General features: G+C 34.6%; 3 protein-coding genes across 3 annotated transcripts; 1 reads left to right on the top strand and 2 right to left on the bottom strand.

Annotated features, from left to right (window-relative positions):
* Window positions 1-546: 546 nt before the first annotated feature.
* On the bottom strand, window positions 547-4156 carry LOC140802866 (ATP-dependent Clp protease proteolytic subunit 3, chloroplastic). The gene is made up of 5 exons (XM_073158502.1): window positions 3726-4156; window positions 3132-3246; window positions 2126-2301; window positions 1379-1474; window positions 547-1028 (listed from the first exon to the last, which is right to left on the bottom strand). Exons 1-5 carry the CDS (start codon window positions 4065-4067, stop codon window positions 738-740), a joined length of 1020 nt encoding a protein of 339 aa, XP_073014603.1. The 5' UTR covers window positions 4068-4156; the 3' UTR covers window positions 547-737.
* Window positions 4157-8164: 4008 nt separating this feature from the next.
* On the top strand, window positions 8165-11029 carry LOC140802816 (E3 ubiquitin-protein ligase SINA-like 10). Its single transcript, XM_073158454.1, has 5 exons — window positions 8165-8518; window positions 8650-8793; window positions 8863-8991; window positions 9709-9750; window positions 10257-11029. Exons 1-5 carry the CDS (start codon window positions 8399-8401, stop codon window positions 10866-10868), a joined length of 1047 nt encoding a protein of 348 aa, XP_073014555.1. The 5' UTR covers window positions 8165-8398; the 3' UTR covers window positions 10869-11029.
* Window positions 11030-14275: 3246 nt separating this feature from the next.
* Window positions 14276-15961, bottom strand: LOC140842939 (uncharacterized). The gene is given in 3 exon segments (XM_073211171.1): window positions 14276-15188; window positions 15190-15368; window positions 15695-15961. Coding segments are annotated over 3 exon segments (948 nt in total). The 5' UTR covers window positions 15849-15961; the 3' UTR covers window positions 14276-14573.
* Between the last annotated feature and the right edge of the window lie 5284 nt (window positions 15962-21245).

The following is a 21245-nucleotide window of genomic DNA, read 5'->3' as shown; positions in this document are numbered from 1 at the left end:
GGAGAAATCCGTATCACAAAATATGACCTGTGAGACCATCTCACACAAATTTTAAACTTAAAAATTACTGAAAATAACATTCGAACTAATATTTTTATTTATAGAAATAAAATGTGTTTGCAAAACAACTTAACATAACTTGTTATCGGAAAATATACATATAGTAGTGTAATTAATAATAATAAGGTGGTTCGATATACATATTTACGTACTTGTACAATAATTTTAATTCTGTTAAAATTTTATTTATGTTAATTTAAATTTATATACAATTTGACACATTATTATTTTATATAGAATAAAGAAATATGCAGTTATTAAAATCAACAGAATGTAAACGATAATTATAAAGCGTGAATACGAGTTCCAGGTTGTTGAGGGTTTAGTAGTGTAAATGTACAGTAAAAATGGCGTGCATCAGCAATACTAACGATGATTAAATATCTTTCATTCGTTTCTATTTCCTTTTCCTTTACTGCGATTACATAATCAGCAAATTGTGCCAGCAAGAAGAAGACAGTGCCTCAAGCCTATCGACCAAATTACTTGATAGATGAAAAGATTTTCCATTCATTCCATCTAATTAAATTTAGAAGAAAAATTTCTGGTACTCCAAAAATAACCATAGATGGTTAGCTTTCATATATTGCTAAAAAACCGACAAAGATCAGATTACAACACCAAGAAAATTGCACGAGTCTAGGCGTATACAAGCAATAGATTATTTGCAGCATGCATCATATAGGTGTAGGTTCTTCCTTTTTCTGTTCTGTGCCTCCATCTTCATTGCTTTGTCTACCCACGTATCCATTTTTGAAAAGATTTTCCTCCGAGGGTAAATTCTTCTTGCCTTTCCTGCTACCTTCAATTTTCCAAGGACCCCACACCCGGGTTTTTGGAGGAGGTGAAGCATCAGCAATGGGGGCAATTAGTCCAGGCTTGCCATCATCGATCACTTCATCAATCAACCCATAATCTTTTGCTTCCCAGGCATTCATAAAATTGTCACGATCTGTATCTAGTTCAATCTAAAGCCCAGAAAAGGGAGGATAAAAAGGGTAAGCCTCATAGAAAAGAATCTGACGAAGTTTCCATGAGGTTGTGCTTGGATTGATGAAGTTGAGATGATGTATTTCAAATCCATTGAGTTCAAATTCCTTCATTTCTTGGAAGGACAAAATTGAATTGAATTTAAAATCTATTCAATTTCAAGATATGCAATTTCAATAGTAACTGTGGTAGTGTGTAATTTGAAATACACCATTCAAATAGATCCCCAAATCTTCCAAATCAAATCCATCAATCCATGGACAACCAGACAAAAATTTGACCAAGAAACAAAAAGAAAGAGAGGATGGTGTAATATGAATAAGCCAACCTGTTGTTCAGGCTTCCCTGTTGCTCTTGATAGTATCTTGTTCAGCTTAATTTTGTGGTACGCCATCTCTCTGATGCGTATGCTCATCTCCGTCGCCTAGATTAATAAAAAAGTAAAAAAAATCGCCTTCATGGTTCTTCGTGAAAAAGTAACTGATATTACAAGAAAGCTCAACGCCCCGATGTGACACCTAGTTATAAGACGCTACATAGCTCTACTCCTAGTACAAATAGAAATATTACATAGTGAGACAAGACGCTCATTCGGGAAGTTCATGATAGAAATTCTTAAAACTTTTCAAAGCTCATGTACAGTCATAGACTCATGAAATTTTTAATCGAGTTTAGCCATTACACACCAATCATAATTTTTTTTGAGCAGAAATCCTTCATGGGACTTGAAACACATACAAATAAGATGGAATGGAAATATAAAATTATAATCACCAATCGTGATTCAGTCACAAATACGCAAAGCAAACTTGAAAAACATATAGAACTTTCAAAACCAGTAGGGGTGTGTAGTTCATATAAGTCAAACATAGAAAGAGTAAAGTTAAAAATTAACTTCTATATACGATAATGAAGCCAGTGATCATGAAAGACTCGGTGACATAGGGATACTGATAATCGAGAAATCGGAACTGAGTAGAAAACTTCAGTTCACATTTGTGAAGAAACCATGACTAAAACAAAGTAAAATAGGAAAGGTTTTATAAGCCTCATACAGGATGAAATAAGAACATACTTTGCCTCCAGCTGTTCCTAGTGGCTGATGGATCATTACCCTTGCATTTGGCATGCAAAACCTCTTCCCTTTTGTACCAGAGGCAAGGAGAAAGGCACCCATGGATGCCGCAAGCCCCATATTGATGGTAGATACATCGGCCTTGCACAATTTCATGGCATCATATATACCCATCCCTACTTGATTCAATTTAAAGGATAGATTAAAAATTTGGACACTAATGCCAGAGAATGGAGATTAAATTACTAAAATAAAATAAATAATATAAGTTTTAAATCATAACTAAATTTTGAAGTGCAAATGAGTACAACTTAACTGTGGATAAAAGAATTCGAAAAGGATTATAAAGATCCTATAAAATTAACTTTGCTGCAATGCAAACAAAATGAAAAGCCTGTATGTTAAAGATTGATTTGGGTTTTCCATACAGAAGAGAAGATAACAACCTCACACATTATACAATATTATTAATTGATGAATGCAGATAATCAATTATGATGTCACAGTGTTCGTGTAAAGTACTGTGGTTGCTATGAGGAGATGAGGTTGCTGACAATTATAGAGTAAGCACATAAACTAAAAGAATAACACCGATAGGAATGATAAACTAAAAGAATGTCATTAAAAAATAATATTGTCGCAATTGGAAGAAATAACAGTTGTTAGAACTTAGATGGCTGTTTACAAATGCCTAAGAATGTGGTTTTTAAGATTTGGCATTCAAGATCCCTAGACCCAAGAAGAAAGATACCGACATCTACACAGTATTGAGTAATTTATCAACGGAGTTCGTTATCATATTCATCCTTTCAAGGGGTTGTGATGCCCAATGTTTGTGACATCCCTAAATAGGAATGTGAAAAATAAATAGGTACTATCATATCTAAAACCAGTTCTCTGTAGGGAGTAATACATCACAAGACACTTGAAAAATTAATTTCATAAAACAAAACCTTCGAGACAAACCACATTAGGTTAGCATTTCAGCTCAACACTATGGACTCACCAGCAGTGACAGAGCCACCAGGTGAATTGATGAACAATTTGATGTCTTTTTGCTGGTCTTCTGCATCAAGCAATAGTAGCTGACTAATGACGAAATCGGCGGTCATGTCGTCTATCTGTTCATCACCAAATAAGTTTCCAGACAGAAGAAGTTATGACCCACTTCAACCATTTCTTGTAAAGGAATTGAATTAATCACTTAATGCAACACATTAATCTAAATAAAATAAATCCCCCCAAGCACAGGTCTGGCTAAGACAAAACCTGTCACAGATAACAGGACTTTAGCAATCATATGCTTAATGTAGGCATTTTGACATTATTATTGGATGCAGACACATAATAACCGACTGGAAGAATCAATTTTGAGCAGACACACGAATCTGTACGCAACTGCTGATTTCAGATTCCAAGTAACCAGAATATAACAACAGCTAGCAAATGGAAATGATTAATTCGATTACTTCATAGTCAAATCATTATAACAAGAAAAGGGATAAATCAAAACATGAAGAACTATGCACATCTCGCAAAATTAATACAGTTTAAACACATTTAAACACTAAATTCTACCAGGAAAAAGAAAAGAGTAAACCTGGGTGCCCAAGAAGATAATCCTCTGGCGAAGAAGCATATTCGTGGTGTCAAGCTCTTCGAATCTCGGCAACCAAGAAGGAGCTGCATAGTTCGACACATCCCAATTCCTAGTGGAAAACCTCTGATTTGTCGCATTCACAATCATGTTTCCTCTGCTTCTACTAGTAGTACTGCTTGTAATTTGACTAGTATCACTGTAGCTGGTAGCAGTTCTAATCGGGGATAGCTGGTGATTGGATTGACAAATAGTGGATGCACCGCGGCAGTGGGAGACAGCCAACGCGGCGGGTCTCGGAAGAGCCGATGCGGCTGCGGTGAACGTTAAAAATCCCACCTCCATTTCTCCTCTACCAACGTTTCTTGTTCGTCTGAAATTCAATATTGATCAGAAACAAGATTGGGGTGTTAGCCGGAAAGAGTTTCTTAAACTACGTCGTTTTTGTCCTAAAAAAGTTCAAAATTATTTATTGGAATAAAAAATAATGGAAAACCCCTTGTAGTTGTGAGATATTATTATTTTGGCATCTCTTATATAAGTAATAAGTTGGCTATTTGGCAATTTCTATATAAAAGTCTCGCGAAATAAAAAAATCCAAAACAGTTTGGTATTTTATTTGAGACATACATGTCTTTTATAGATAATTAATTCACTGTAAATGTTAAATTTTTAGTAATTTTTTAAACTGAAAAATATATTTTAAGTATCTATTTGATAATAATATCTTTGGTATGAGACAAAATAATGATAATGACTAAGTCATAGAATAACTTAATAAACCAAACCGCTTTTAAAATTTTTGTAGAAGGCTAATGTTTTAAGCTCAAATTTTGAGTTTATCTACACTCATTTAGAATGAGTTGGATTGGAGAAACCAACATAATAAAATCATTTTTTTCCCAAAAAATTGATTTTCTTTTAAAAAAAAAATTATGGTTTTGTTATAAAAGTTGTTTTTTTAAAATATTTAAAATTACATTTTAGAAGTTAAAATTTTCCAATTTTCGGCTTCGACTTCTGATCTACTAAAAACAAAAACATATTTCAATATTCATCCAAACTCAAAACCTTATTATTTCTAATCCCTTCTCTTTTTTTTCTCATCGTATATTTAACGCTGAGCAAGTGAAAAAGACAAGAGTCTAATTAGAAAAAATAAATTAAATCAAATTCAAAATTTGATAATATGATTTGCATGGAGGCCATTTTTAAAAATGTCTTTATTTTTTTTTAAGAGAAAATATATTATTAGGAATAAGTCAAATTACAATCTTCATTCAACGCTTCTAAAAAAAAATCTGGAAGGGAGTTCCAGATAGAAGGACGAGCATGAAAGCAAGATTCCCTAGCAAGACTGTGGGCAACCTTGTTTGCTTGTCTACGAGTGAAACAGACCCTGAATGATGGTCTTTGACGAAATAATTCACGACACTCTAATATAATCGCTCCGAACTCTGAGTCGTCGTCTCTATCTGATTTCAGTGCTTCAGTAACCCCTTTGGCATCGGACTCGAAAATTACCTCCTGGACAATTTAGTAACTTACCCTATTTTATTTTTCCCAAAACTCCAATTTGTATTTTCACAAAAAATTACTGAGATTTGACACGTGTCAGATGATCACGTGAAAAAGGGTGGCAACCGGCTAAACCAGTGGATTGGAACCGCTTCCCGAGGCGAAAGAACAAAATCCCAAAGGTACAACCCTAGAATGCACAAAATCAAAAGCCCAGCCGTGAATACCAAAGAGCGCGGAAAATTTTTCCGATTAATGTTGGAATTCCTAGGAGAAAACCTCTGAGGTCGGGGATTTGCCGTCTTTTATCTGGACGTTGATCTCATCCTCAAAATCCGATGACTACTATGGTAACTCTTTTTCAAACCTTCGTGTTTTTTTTTTTTCATTTTCATACCTGATACCACTTGCACTTAATTTACTGGAGTGAAGTTTTGTTTGATTTTGGCAAGTTGATTGTTTTATGGCTAATTTTTGTTATGTATATGACATACAACAGGTAAGCGGCTTGGACATTGATAAATTTGCTGTTATTAATATTCGTTTTATGATTTAATTACTACTTGGTGGTTGCATGCGTTAGAAACTTAGAATTCGATGTGGCGGACTCAGGTGCGGCTGCTCGTAGAGGGAAGATTGTAAGTTTCGGCTTTCTCATAACCTAAGCCGCCCCTGTCATTAAGTTTCTAAGGCCTGCTCTTGTACATTCGTGCTATTTTTGAAATGAAATTATATTGGCGGAGATTGAATTGCACTCGATCAAAGCTGTTATCCACTATGTGTAGCAAGAGTCGGTTGCTTTCATGTGAAGAATCATCATCAGTTTGCATTATAAACATTGTAGTACCCTATGCCGTATGGGAATGTTGTGGGGGGGGGGGGAATATAAAATTTTGAATGGAGTTATTTATAATGGGTTTTTCTAACAGTGAATCATTTTTGCAAAAACATAATTGATGTGAAACTATTGATAGTGGAGTCAATTGTATACAAACTTGCTTGTGTTCCCCCAAACACACACACACACCCCCCACCCCCCCCCCCCCCAAAAAAAAAAAAAAAAAAAATCAGTCGTTCCAGGGCAGGAAAACATGGTCATCGATAAGTGCATGCTATGTTGTGATGGGATTAAGCCTTTTCACTTCCTCTTTCTGATCCTTGAGGAACAATGTAATTTCATGAATTTTGAAATAGAAACTAGAGAAGTTGGAAATTGCAACCAATATATCTTGGCTTCTGTTAGTTGGTTATCGGAAATCAATTTTTAGTGTCTCATGGGTTTATGTTTTCTTGAATACTGGATTCTCCCCTAACTCATTACTTCTTTTGCATAATTGAAAACTTCCATCAACTCAACGAAAGATATGGACAGATTAAGGTGTTCTTAGTCCATATGGGGACTCTAAGTTCCTTACTTGAATGATGTGCATTTAATTTTTTTTTTTTTGTTTCAGATTGTTTTTTATCTGTTTTGTTCTATACATATTTGTCAAAAGTGCAAGGCGTGTTAAAGCGCTCAGATGTCCTCGAGCTTAAAGTGCAAAGTGAAGCGCAAGCTTCACGGAATTTAAAACGCAATAAATAAAATATTCTAAAAAGATAAAAAAATCAATTTATTTTAAAAAATATGAAACATGAGATATCAAATATTAAATCATCATCATTTTTATCTTTCGAGCATCAAATATTAAAACGTGAGGACAAAAGGCAAAGGCGACGTAGGGCAGAGGTGACATGGGGCATAGACAACAAGATATTTGGGTATTCCTTGCTCTATTTTTTTAATAAATAGAGAAATCATATTTTTAGTGGCCGATTTCTCATCTGTCGGATTTTTTAAATAAAAAACTGTTTTTTCTATGATGCGTCCACGCTTCATGGAAGCCGTGCTCTTTGAAGTGCACTGAAGCGCAAACTGTGCGCTTCACTGTGTTTTTTTCGTTTTTGACAACTAAGGTTCTATAAACTGTTGATCATGTGGGTTTCATATTCTTACTGTTTCATGCTTCTCTGAAAAGTGCTCGTATGATGACCTGCCTTTTGAAATTAAGGTACCTAGTGAAGATGATATGATGTCGGTAATGAGAAAGGAAAAAGGGAATACGGAGTCAGACGTGGGTAGGAAAAGGAAGAAAAAGCAAGATGGAACACCTCGGCCAGCATGCTCTTGGGTTCATTTTAGGTATTATTGCACTCAATTTAGTTGAGCTGGTATCTTGTGTCCAGTTATTTTCATTTTATTTTTTCCCAGTCAAACTAATAATCCAATGTCATCTTTCAGCCGTGAATTTATTAAGGAGTACACCGCTTCCCATCCCGAATCTTCAGGGTTGAAAGCAGTAATCATATTTATTAATCTTATATTTTTTAATCTTTTTCTTTATTATATAGGAAGAATGTTTGAAATTGTTGTGGTAACTGACGATTGTTTCAGGCCACAAAAGCTGCATCAGATGCATGGAAATTGATGACTCCTGAAGAAAAAGCAAAATACACTAGCCGTGCTCGTGAAGTTTGGGATAAATACCTGAACACGACACCTGCCCGTGTTCCCAAGCCTAGAAGACAAGTATTTACATCTTTTATTTTTTCAGGCATTTGTATATGCAAAAATTTATCGTATCCTCGCCCTGGAATCCTCTATGTGATAGAATTTATGATCTGTATCATGCAGACCAAACTTGTCACTAGGTGTTCTCCTGGTCGATTGTTAAATGTGTTGCAGCGGCTCACTCCTGAACAGAAGGCTGCTGTAAATGGAATGCGGTTTGGTAGTATCCTTAATCTCAGATGCCGAACTTTGCGCCGCAGTCTCTGTCTTTGGTTATTGGAGCGGTTCAACACTGTCCGACGCAGCTTGGAGATTTGCGGTGAGCGCATTCCATTAACTCCTCGGGATGTTGAGCTTGTGATGGGGTTGGCATCAAGTGGGAAAGATGTGGTTAACTCTGGACCAGATGACTTAATTGCTGAGTTACGCAAGAAATACAATGCCACAAATCGTGGAATTTCTGTTCGACTCTTAGAGGAGCGTTTGGCAGCTCCAGAAGCTGGAGAGGATTTTAAGAGATCTTTTCTCCTTTATGTATTAGGCACTCTTCTGTGCCCCACAGCGAGGCTAGGATGTTAGCCCGTCATTTCTCCACTTTTTGACGAACATGGATGCCATCCATCAATATAACTGGGGTAAATTCTTACTTGATCGGCTAGTCCGAGAGGTAGCACGTTATCGGCAAGGGAAGCAGCGTGCTGTTGGTGGTTGTCTTTTATTTCTTCAGGTGAGACCTAACAAATGTTTGGCTAAGTCATCCCCTAGTGATCTTGCATTAGACAGTATCAAGTACAATAATAATATATTATAACTAATCATAACGATTATGTGCTTGTATGATCTTTTTTTTGTTTACAGCTCTTTTACTATGAGAGCATTGCTGTTGGGGAACCATCTGAACTGTCCCCTGCAATCTTTCCATGCTTAGCCTCCTGGGGCGAGGAAGAAATTAGCGAGAGGGAGAAGCATGAGCGAGAGCTTGGTGGTTATGGCTTTGGAGAGGTATATTATATATATGGTATGATGCACTTGGCATTCAATTGGATAACCAACTTCATCCAATTCTTGCAGGTTGTTTGCAAGGAAAGAGGTCTTGGAACGGGAATTCTTGGGTATAGGAACCAAGATGACAGCATTCCATTGGCTATGATGTCACAAGAGGTCGAGCATTTCCCTCTACTTGAACAGGATGAATATCAGGTAAATTATGCCAGAAGTTTGTTTCTTTCCCTGGTATTCCATAGGTTTCTTAGTTGATTATTCACAAGGATCATAGAAGTCTGGATTTTTGTCTTCTTTATGTTTGATTTCGGAATGTACTAAAAGGCTAGTATTGTTTGTGCCCGAGTATCAAAAGGACAAAAATATGTTCCTGTTACCATGTCCAGTTCCGGTCACTACAAGATCTCTTTTCCTTTTCCATTGTCTGATATTTTAATTAGATTTCGTCCTTTACTATATTTTGGAATATGTTGTACCATTCCCATACAATATTGACTGCTACGAGATGTCCCTTGCAATCTTTTTAGTGGCTTACTACTAGTCCATATCCCCTTTTCTATGCACGCACTTCTCATGATATGCTTTTTGGATATGGCCTTTACACAATTATTTGACTGATTTGATCTCATTAATATCATTGGACTTGTATTTGCTGCAAATCATTTTCTAAATTTTCTGCTCAGATAATTGGTGGACAGTAATCTTGCTTCAAATAAGGGATATATCTGAATTGCCAAATGTCCCAAAATCCATTTGTATGCATTACCCTTCAATTTTCTTCAAGTTGCTTGTGGGCTGTGGCTTTATTTTGTGCTGTTGGACATTGTTGTAAAGCATCAAATTTCCATTGGCAATTGCTTTTATTTATCTCTATTTTTAATTAAACCCTGTTGGTTGATTTTTTTCACTATGCAGGATGGGGAAGATCATGTTAACGGGGGAATGATTACAGCAGAGGTAATTAATGATTTCCATTATGTTCATAAATTATTGTAAATTCATATTTCCCTTGTCAATAACAGTTTCTTTTGTAGTTGATGATTGTGATTTCTTGATGGAACTATAAAATTGTTGTTCCCTTGTTCGTATCAGTGATGTAATTTATAAAGCAATATTGGTTTTAGCCATGAAAGGCTAGATGCCAAATATAAACCTGTTGAAAATGGCGAAAGTTTACTTATGCCATTTCCATACCCCTTTTACTTCCCATTCTCGTCTAATGTCATTTATGAAAGATTAGCTCTGTAACCTCCCAGCTACTGTGAACTCAAAGTACTTGAGTTTTTATCGTAAAAGTTGTGAAAAATACAATCTCCCTGAAGGATGTGTTGATGACTCGTCGATTTTAAAAGCTTTATTTTGACTGATTTGTGCAAACTTTAAAAACTAGCATAATTATATTGGTGAATTGTTTTATGATGTGTTCCTCGTGGAATGAAGAGTTAGTTGCCATGTTTCTTCAGGAATATATGCCCATCAATGACGAGGGTAACACTATCTGTATGGATATTGAAATTACCGATCCAGTCAAAGCACCCTGCCGAAATGCCCAATATGGTTGTGTAGAAATCGTGGATTATACAAAGAGAAAAGAGCATGAAGATTTCTGTGTTTGCTCTCCTTGTGCTTGCCCTATTCAAAAATGCCATTACATTGGCTCGTCCAATCAGTTATCAGGACATTTCAGCAGCAAGCACTGGGATTCAGGAAGACGTTTCCAGTATAACAGCCCTCTACCAGTCACCCTAAACAAGAACGAAGCATTCATTGTTCTACAAGCAGAAAAAGACGGTATCCTCTTTCTTCTCAAAAAGGGAATCGAAAGCATCGGTCATACAGTTTTAATTACTTGCATAAGCCCAAGCTCATCAAGGGAACAATATTTATACGATATTGTGGCAGAAAGAGGGAATAGCTGTCTCAGACTAAAGTCATACACAAACAATTTTCCGGGTAGAATTGAAGGATCTCCCCCCACAGATTTCTTGCTAGTTCCATTTGGCTTTCTAAATCCAAATGGGGCATTAGAGCTAGAGATGTGTATATGGAACTCGATGGATATTGGAGCTGGTTGATATTCGTTGATGTAAAATAGTAATCTTTTATTCATCTGCCCCTCCAAAAATGTATGTAGCGGCTTTGGATTAGGCATTGTTTTAGCATGGTTTTCTGTACATCCATCCAGTTAAAACGAAGCATGCTGAATCAAATCATGCAAAGTAGGGGATTTTCTTCAGATTGCTTTCTTTTCTTTCTGCTTGGTTATCTTTAAAGTTCAATTCCGGGCACATATTGTTACTGGAATTGAAAGTAGAACAATTACATCTTCTCTAGGGCTCACATATGGATGAATGCTGTTTTACAGAGACTAGTTTTTGCATTGTACTTGTACCAGCATTTGAACTATTGGCCTGGGATGCTAACTGCACTTATTGGCCGACGAGGTGAGATTTGAGCAAGCGAGATTCTACTTAGATTGAAGGGGTGATCTAAGTGAGGTTTTGGGTGATCTAAGTGAGGTTTTGCGTCTTTTTTTATTAAAAAAAAAAAATCAAACCAAATTGTCATATATAGTTTGAACGATAATTGAGAAATAGTAAATACCAATTTATTTAATTGATTATATTGTTTATAAATTATTAGAATCTTAAGTCAAATAATATGACAAGTGGTTTAAGCACCATAGTGATTTATTATTGTTATTTTTAATGATGGTAAAAAATATTGTGGTGCAATTAGTTAAGGTGATTAATAAAAAAATTTGATCCCTAGATGAAACCCGTAGAGATCGTTCAAGTTTATTTATCGAAAACGATCAAACTGATTTCGTTATAAATTATATCATAACAATCTCCTCATTTCTCTCGAGAACTAATTAGATATAGAATTCTCGCACCTTTTGTGCTAGCAACTTTTTTTTAAAAAAAAAAATTGATAAATATTGTTTTTACCAAATGAGCTATAGTCCAGTACCTGCGAAATTGTAAAAATAGATGTCTTCACAAAGAATCAAGCGACAGGAGGCCATAATCACATGAAGAATGCTACTTTCTGCAAGGAATCGAAGATCAAATCACACCTCTCTTATCCTCCCCTCTTTATTTCCAGTTTATTCGCCTTTTTTTTAATAATATAATCCAATATCCAAAGGACAAGGTGAGATTTACTAAACCCATCTCCAACCCCTTGTACTAACAATCCCTTTTTTAATCAGACAAGTGCGAAAACATCAGAAACCGGAGTATTCCTCGTACAAGTGCTACTCACCAGAAGCAGCAAGAGAGAGAAAGAGAAACGAAAGATTAGACTTTGAAAAGAAGAAAGAAATGTGGATATATGAAGAGAAGAAATGGAGGATGGAAGAAGAGGAAGAGGGGGGCTAAAGTTTAGGATATCTGCTGCATCTTTTTGGGGAGCCGATTGAGTTTTTTGGGGAGCAGTTGCTGTTTCGTTTGGTAAAAGAGTAGTCGAGGGAAAATAAATTAGGGTAGTAATTTTAATATATTTGAAGGATCATTTATTTGAAAAATTATTATTTATCTTATTGACAAAAAAATATTATATTAAACGTGATACTATTTACATTTCTACATCAACCATTCTTTTTTATTATTGTTTATGTACTTATCTTTCAATAATATAATCTTCCGAAACCAACGTATTAGTGTATTAGACAATGTCCTCCTACGCCCTTTATCTTCTTGCATCCATTTCCCCATTAATCAATTAAATAATTAATTAATCGATTGATAAGTTCATAACTAATGGATTGTTCCCCATTAATCAATTAAATACTCTTGTTAACAAAACTAGAAATTAAATTTGAAAAATTAAAAATCATATTTAAAATTTTCTGATTTTTAATAAAACAAATTTAAAAATATTTTAATAAAGTTAATTTGTCATGCAAGAAAAAAAAAAGAAGGTATTTTGGGATTGAAAAAATTCAACATGACATTATTTGTCTCTGTTAGGTTCAAACTTTATATGTTGTATACACAACATAACTTTAAAGCATAAATTTAATATATCTAAATCTTCACCTGAGAGTTGAGTTTGTAAATTTTAATATTATGTCTGCAAATCTTTTAAATTATCAATTATTCAAATTTAATTTCACAATGAACCTTTTTGTTTGATAGATTTAGACTCACGCAAAGTGTGTTTAGTTATTAGTTCCTCTTATGTATGTATGAGCCGAGAATGCATTTACTCTCTCATTATACTTGTGTGTCCCAAGAAGCAGCAGTGTTTGTTATGTCGTATAAACAAAGATTCACGGAGATATTCTCTGCAGTTCGTTCTGCAAACAATACTTTTAGCCCCTTCTCAGTTGAAGCAGAGAAAGCATAAAGAAGGCAAAAAATTTCAGTAGCATATATAGCATTCCTAAATTTACACAAAGTAACCGATCACACTCCAGAAAATGTCTCATGATCAAGAAAAGAACATCGAGCTTGAATGGATAAAGGTCAAAGTATAATATGTTTTCCAATCATTACTTTACATGCAAATGTTTTGAAGGTCCATATCCATTGTCAAGGTTGCATGCAGAAAGTGAAGAAATTACTTCGAAAAATTGAAGGTATGATGACTTAGTTTTCCATTTTCTGCTGTCTTTCAATCTGTAGCTGTTAAGTTTTCTAGCATCTGATTTTTTAGTCCAAGAAATTATTTTCAATCTCACTTGTAGTTAGCTACTTGGTATTGATCTTTTAGGCGTGTACGAAGTGAAAATAGATGCTGAAGAATAGAAGGTAACAGTGTTAGGAAACATAGATGAAACATTGATCAAATCATTGGTCAAATCTGGTAAGCATGCCGCTATTTATACACAAAAAACAAATAATTGGTTTGAAGAAGATGCGTACTTGAACCAAATGCAGAGTTTGATATATAGTCTCAATACCTCTAAAGACCACCAGCCTCTTCCAGCTCTTCAATCTGATGAAGATATTGTTGAATGCGGATCTGAAAGGTACCTAAACGGCAGTCACAACGAAAAAATGTATATGGATGATGGTTGTTTCATCTGGAACATCAATGGCATCGGCACCATGGATACCAGTATTGAGAATTACACAATATCCAGTGTTCCAGGAGGATTTCCTGGGCCTAAAAGTTTGACCAAACGGTTTTCTCGTGGTTATAATTACCAATCGCACATGCTGAAAGATGCTGGTGTCATGGCACAGCCATCAATATCATGATGTGCAATAGCTTACAGACTACTCATCCCGTGAGCAACAGGATGGAGAATAACTATGTTCATTAGTTGAGGAAGATGCAAGCGTTCAACTCACTTCATCATGACCAGTATTGGGACGATGATACTTAAAAACTCTAACCGGTGTTATTACAACTTTGAAACTATAGTTGTACAGGTATTTATTATGTCCCCATTTAAATATGAAATGCCAGCATTTGCCATTTAAAGCTATATAACTCCATCAACATTCATAGGTCTTACTCGGAATAAAATAATAAAGCTACAAGTCTATGACTATGTACCCGTCTGGCAGCTGGGTACACATTGTAAAGATAGAACCTCTATTGGCACCCTACATAACTCTGTATTGGTAGAAAATCTATATATTTTATTATCTAACCTATATGATGAACTGATTAAAACTGTTACAATAGTGAGCGACAATACATGGTCATTGTTCAAAGAAGATAAATATGATAACCACTCCAAGAAAACCTTTGGGTCATGTAAAGTGCAATTACGAAAAGACCAGATATTACGAATAACAGCGGACAGAAACAGTACATCTGTTTTATCTCTTTTGTGCCTTTCTCCTTCTTGATTCTGCTTTCTGCCATTTCTTTCTGGGAACTAGCTTGTTTTTCGGTTTAAACTTCAACTCGGGTGAGAACTTATAGTTTGGATCCCTCATGCGAGCTTGAATGTCCTTAAAAAACTGAAGATTCAATTTCTTTGGACCACCTTGCCGAAGCTCTTCATATTCTGGTCCAGAAATAATATCCTCAAAGGCTCCTATCAAAATATCCAAATCACTCATCACCTCCCAAACATTAGTATACCGACCATCAGGACCCTTCTTAAGTTTCTTCAGAGCATTCTGCACAGCAAGATTTCGAGCTTGCTTTCCAGGGGACAACTCTTCTGGCTCCTCCTCATCTTTCATTGCATCTGCAAGGGTTCTATACTTTGGTTTCTCCTCAAACTCGAATAATTTATCAATATATTCATCACTTTTCTCATTTGGGAAGGCCTCCGTAGGTTCATCATTGTCATCTCCTTCATCCCCAGTCCAAAGGGTCTTCTCCTCGTCACTTTCCGGCCACAAGCCATGCAGTTCGTCACTGTCATCGGCATCAATATTATCAGAGCCGAACTTGGCCCGTTTCTTGGCCTTTTTTATATCTTTCCTCGAGCCGGCTATGGCCATCCCTTTCGGTATCAGTTTCATTTTCACTTCCTGTCCAGAGATGATCCTCTTCGTTCTCTAATTGCTTTGCCCACTCCTTCCTGAACTCCTTTGCTCCCGGAATTTTACCTCCAAAAAGATCATAACTTGAACGCCGGTCACGAGCGTATGAACGAAACACTGAAAATGAAGATAACAGATAACATAAACGCAAAAAACGATCATTACGAAACTACACAGAACAGTAAATGGTAGAAAATACCAGAATTTGCTCCATTGATTAATCCAAATAATGATAGTAAACTAACAAAACGTTAGAAAAAAATGTTCCATGCTTCCATTAGCTGTTCAATTTATGATCATAAACCACTCAGTAATCAGGAAAACATTAATATCTTCACTGAGTATTAATCACGAACAGATTTCCTGCATAGTTAAGACATTAATATCTTCACCGGGTATTTATCACAAACTGCGTAATTCGACAGTAGCGAAGAGTGACCCACCTTGATACATCGCACAAGAGCTCCCTACGGATTGTGAATGTCTCGAGGTAATATCTGTAAAATAGGAAAATTTGGGTGTCGAAAAGGGGGTTTGGATTTGGGTTTTTGAGTTACCTAGGAAAGAGGGAAGGCGGGAACACAACCTCCTTGCCATTTCTCTTGTCAACAACTTCCGTTGACGAAGAATGGTATTTGGGATGTCATGTGTTTTACTTCTATACTTTGAAGGTGGTTTCTCGTACCTACACCAACCAACTCACAAAATGGAACTCCTACTTCTATTTTTTTTTTTTTTTGTTGATTATAAATTTGTTGGCAAATAAACAAGACAAAAACTTATGTGAGACGGTCTCACGGATCGTATTCATGAGACGGATCTCTTATTTGGGTCATCCATGAAAAAATATTACTTTTTATGCTAATAGTATAAATTTTTATTGTTAATATGGGTAGGATTGACCCGTCTTACAGATTAAGATCCGTGAGACGGTCTCACATGAGACTCACTCAATAAACGAAGATATGGAAACTGAAATTTAATTATTTAAAGGACATAAGTAGTGATAGAGTAGTTGTTCAACCTATATGGCTATTAATCTCGTTGATGAAAACAACTTAAAACTAATTTCTCAAGGGATTCAATCAAATTATTAATTAAACATCAAGCTAAATATGTGGTCTAATAAATAGTTTGAGCCATAGCACGAGTATTGTATGTTGAAGGGCAAAATCATCCCATAAAAACAGTTTTCCATCTCAAAAAATATATTCATGACCGTGGCGGCGTTGTAGTCCCGCGGACAATGATTGGGAGTCGGTATCCCTCCATCTCTTTTAGGCCGTCTCGGCTCAACCAAACTAGAGTGTTAACGTGATGTCGAAAAAAAAAATGTAATATGAGTATCCTCCCGGCTCCAAATGTTAGGATATTAGTATAAATATGATCAAATGTTGTAAAGTTACCTCTAGTAGCTCGTAAATTAAGTAATCTTCGAATAACACATCCGAAATGCCTTTAAAACGATCCAAATTCTCATATATTATTTCAAAAGTTCTACCAACTTAACTTTCTCATGTCCTCAAATTTTGGATCCAAAATTAAATATAATCACACTTTTTAATATCAAATACTTTCTCACTAATCATTTGAACTAATGTAGCTAATAGATAATCTATACTATATATTTTGAAGATATCTCTATTTAATAAATTTTTTTTTATATAAATTATTCTATTAAAATATTTTTTTAAAATAATGAGTTTATTGTCTATCAGGTACCCAATATTCTATGAATCACATTTATTTTTTTCCCTACTCGATATGTTGGATACCAAATTATAACCACCCGAATCCGACCCAACCCATGCCACCCCTATCCACCTATATTCCATTTTAAAACATATTTGTATCAAATTGTTATAAAATGACATCGGTAATTAGAAAAAGTTATGTTCAAAGTTACTTGGCCTGGTAAGTGCTTCGTCGGTAGATAACAATGTGTATGTTCAACCACCATTATTATTATTATTATTATTAATTATTATTGTGTTGAGGATAAGATAATATTATAATTTAAGCTTCTTAGGGAGTGTTTGGTTTGCTTGATTAGGTGGGTTTATTTTTTTTAAACCCACCTAATCACTCGTTTGGTTCGATTTTTATTAAACCAAGTCAATCCCTCATATGAATGATTAGGTTATATTAGGTAGGTTAAAATAATACATCCTCACCTCCTAGGATTATTTATCACACTCTTAATACGTCCTATTTTTCCAATTTTACTCTTCTCTTATATTCAAACTCACCATCACTTTCCGTCACCGACCGCCGCCGTCCGACCACCGTCCGACCGCCGACCGACCGCCTGCGCCGGCCGATTTTTCCGGCCGGCCGTTTCAGGCCGCCGCCCCCCGTCAGCCGTTTCCGGCCGGCCGGCCGGTCGTCGCCGCGGCGGCGAAGGGAAAGGGAAATTTTGTCTTTTCATCAAAAAATTCAAAATTATCCTACACTTAAAAATCGTACTAAACATAATATTATTTTACACCATATATTATCATCCTACCACAATCATTTTCTTTATCATTTACATACTAATCATTAGTTTATCCTATCCTTCCAACCAAACGTAGCCTTAAAGTACTCACAAGTAGGATATATGAATATGACGACTCACGACTAGACTTGTCCATGGTTGATTTTGACATGCCCGGAAATATATATATATATATATATATATATATATATATATATATAACAACACAAGTGTCACGTTTATATTGCTTTATCCAGCGAAGACAATTATCGCATCTCAACAATCTCTCTCGCAATCATGGCACTTCTTACAATCAATGATAATCGAATTGATTACTTTGACCCTCATATCAATTGTAGGATTAGTTGTCTATCGTTTTACCAAAAATTATAACTTGTGGCAATAGTGTAACTCAAATATTTTTAAATTGTACAATAGAACGGACGTCATGTTTCAATTGCTTTACGCAACATGCACAATTATTATACTAACATATTATTTTAAAATTTTAGAACAAAATATTAATTTAAGAAATATAGTATTTTTATAGAATGTTCACGAATAATTGAATCAATTAAAAATTAAAGTTAATGATTCTATTAAAGATATCGGAAATAATATTAAATATATTTTTAAAAAAATTATATTCTGGATATAATATATATTTGTATTTGGAGAAGATAAAAAAATAGGAGATGATATTTACGGGTCAATTTGAAATAAAACTCTTATAAAATAATTTCTTTGGTATAGATGATAATAGATTTGTAATCAATAAAAATACGACAAGATAATATATGTAAAGATTTGTTTATTATATTGTCTCTTATAGATATAGTGATCGAGTTCAATGAAAATTATATCAGATTATTGACTTATATGAATTCTCCTTGCCGAGTTGGTTCCCTACGCCAAATAGTTAGGTTGAATTGACAAATTTCTAACCCATCCCGTCTCGTCAATTGCCGGGTTGCGACCCCGAATTGAGCTACGTACCCCGCCTCGCCAAATAAATTAGTTGGGTTGATAAATTTACGTATCATATTTCATCAATTCTGTCAAGATCCCTTCGTTAGTTGGGGGAAGAATCCGCACGAATCGGATTTTTTGAGGAATGTATCGAGAGAGAATTTGATTTAGTAACCACTGGCCCCAACCCGCTAAATATAATAAAAAAAAATTGACAAATTGGGTCGGCAAATTTGCAATCCGTCCAAACAATGGATTTTGGCGGATTGTGAGTCATTTCACCCGATCCGATTGACACCTCTATCACTAATATTAACCATTTGGGCTTAAACCCCTAATAACCCAAAATCCTTACTTTTCCTTCCCTTCATCATACAATTGACAATTATTTGGCGCATTTCCCCACCTCCTCCGTCACCACTATCTTCTAAAAATTACGTGCATGCTAGGAAAATTTGGTAGAGAGTAGTTTGTTACATTTAACTTTAAAATATATATATATTCGATGCTTGTGTTCAACCACCATTCTTTTTTTTTTTTTGGTATTTTGTTGAGGATAGGCATTCAATAAAATATTATATCAACCTGCAACAGGAAAATTGGCCAGTTAAATTCATCTGTTAAAACCTTAATTTAATTTGTATGACCCCTCTACGACTAGAGTTTTCAATTCTTGATGTTGACTTGCACTAACATCATGGACCGTATGCTCTCGTTTCGATCAAGTTCTTGTAAATTTTTTGACTATTTTTCAAAAATATTTTGAAAAATTTTCCTCTCGAGGTTATTGAGATTGTGATATTACACTGATCTAATGATCCGTACGAAATAGTTGAACATTTTTCGGACAGAATATTAATTTGAAAACTATAGTAAATTTTTTCTAGAGCGCGTTTGTCCAGTTGTTCATTGAGTTCAATTCTCGCTATAGAGCGTTTGTTTAGTTGTACGTATGAGTTCAATTCTCGCTGCCAACTTTTTCGTATAAACTTTTCACATATGTACTGCCTAGTTTTGTTTATCTGAATAACGTGATTTGCAGGCTACTACATCAGTCAAAGGGTTTACCCAATACATATTGTACATATCTTTTTTCTCCTTCTGGATATTTGGAAAAAATAAAAATACTTCGGTGGAGCTTAACCTTTGAATCCCTACCACGTGAACAGGCATATGGAAAGTACGTACTTTCCAATATGAGGGATATTACACACATCAATATGGGTTATATGGTTTGGTAGGCTAAATTAATTAATAATCACCCAATATCGTTAGACCCGAGTTTATACTACATTGAGAAAATTAGGATTTTGGTCATTTGAGTAAATTGATTTGCTATGGATTTAATCTTTTAAATTATTGAAATTTGGTTTTCATTTAGTAACTCGGATTTTTTTGGTTTTTTTTTCTTTTTCCGAAAGCACTATATCCAAAGAAAATTGTTCATTGAACATTGATTCACTCTCACGTGTCTCATATGATGCAAATAAAGCTCGTTTTACACAAATTAAAATATATCTAAACAAAAAAAGAAAAACAAAAAATAAACAAAAACAACACCCGATATTTCAAAATAGGAGGAAAAAACTTTTCATTTTACTTAGGTAAATTTTAATATATGTTGTATTATTGTTTCATGAGTCAAATAAGAGAGAATTAGTGTTAGGTAAATAAATTTATTGGATTTAGAGATTTTTGGAGAAAAATGGTCAAACCAAGACAAAATCCAAGTTATTGGTAACCATCAGGGGCGGATCTAGAATTTCAACTCTGTGAGAGTCGCTTATAAAATACGGACAAAATATTAAAAGATTAAAGATAAAAATTTCATTGGTTATATTCAACTAAATATAAATAATACCTTTAAAAAAAATTATAAATAAAAACAATTCGATGTTCCTTAAAATTTTCAAACTCTTCAAGTAATAACATCTATACAAATATTTTAAGCAATTTCTCTTTAAATAAATATCATCAATACATACGAGAGAAAAACTAGAAGAGTCAGCAAACTCTTTCATAGATGATAAATTTAGAAATAATATAATATTAAAAAATTAAAAGTAAATCAATTATAAAAAAAAAGAAAGACAAACATAGGATTCGATCCTTGGGTTTTTTGGTATAGAAACCTTAGACTTGCCATGGAGATACATGGTCTTTAATTTGCTGAGGTGGGCCATTTATATTTATATATTCAAGTTATAAAATATTAATATCACTAAAAAATTTTAAAAAATTTGGGGGGGCCGTGGCCCTTAGTGCCCTACTGTAAATCCGCTTCTGGTAACCATCCTATGTGGTTTTCACGTGCTCACATAATTTAATTATTTGAAGGTAGTAAAAATTATATATATAAGAGAGAGAAACATGAAAGTTTCCAGATAAAATAGAGAGAAGTTCGCGAAAGAATATGGAGAAAAATGTAGATATCATTAATAAACTAACACCATCAAAATAAAATAAATAGAAGTAAAACTGAAAATAAACATGGATATCTGAAACTTGATACATTCTCGCAGTTGGAGCATGGTCTCTCCCAAGAATAT

Source organism: Primulina eburnea, chromosome 1 (genome assembly GCF_022965805.1).
Source record: "Primulina eburnea isolate SZY01 chromosome 1, ASM2296580v1, whole genome shotgun sequence".
NCBI classification, from domain to species: Eukaryota; Viridiplantae; Streptophyta; class Magnoliopsida; order Lamiales; family Gesneriaceae; genus Primulina; species Primulina eburnea.
Note: the sequence above shows the minus strand (reverse complement) of the source record. Positions and strands in the feature narration are given on the sequence as shown.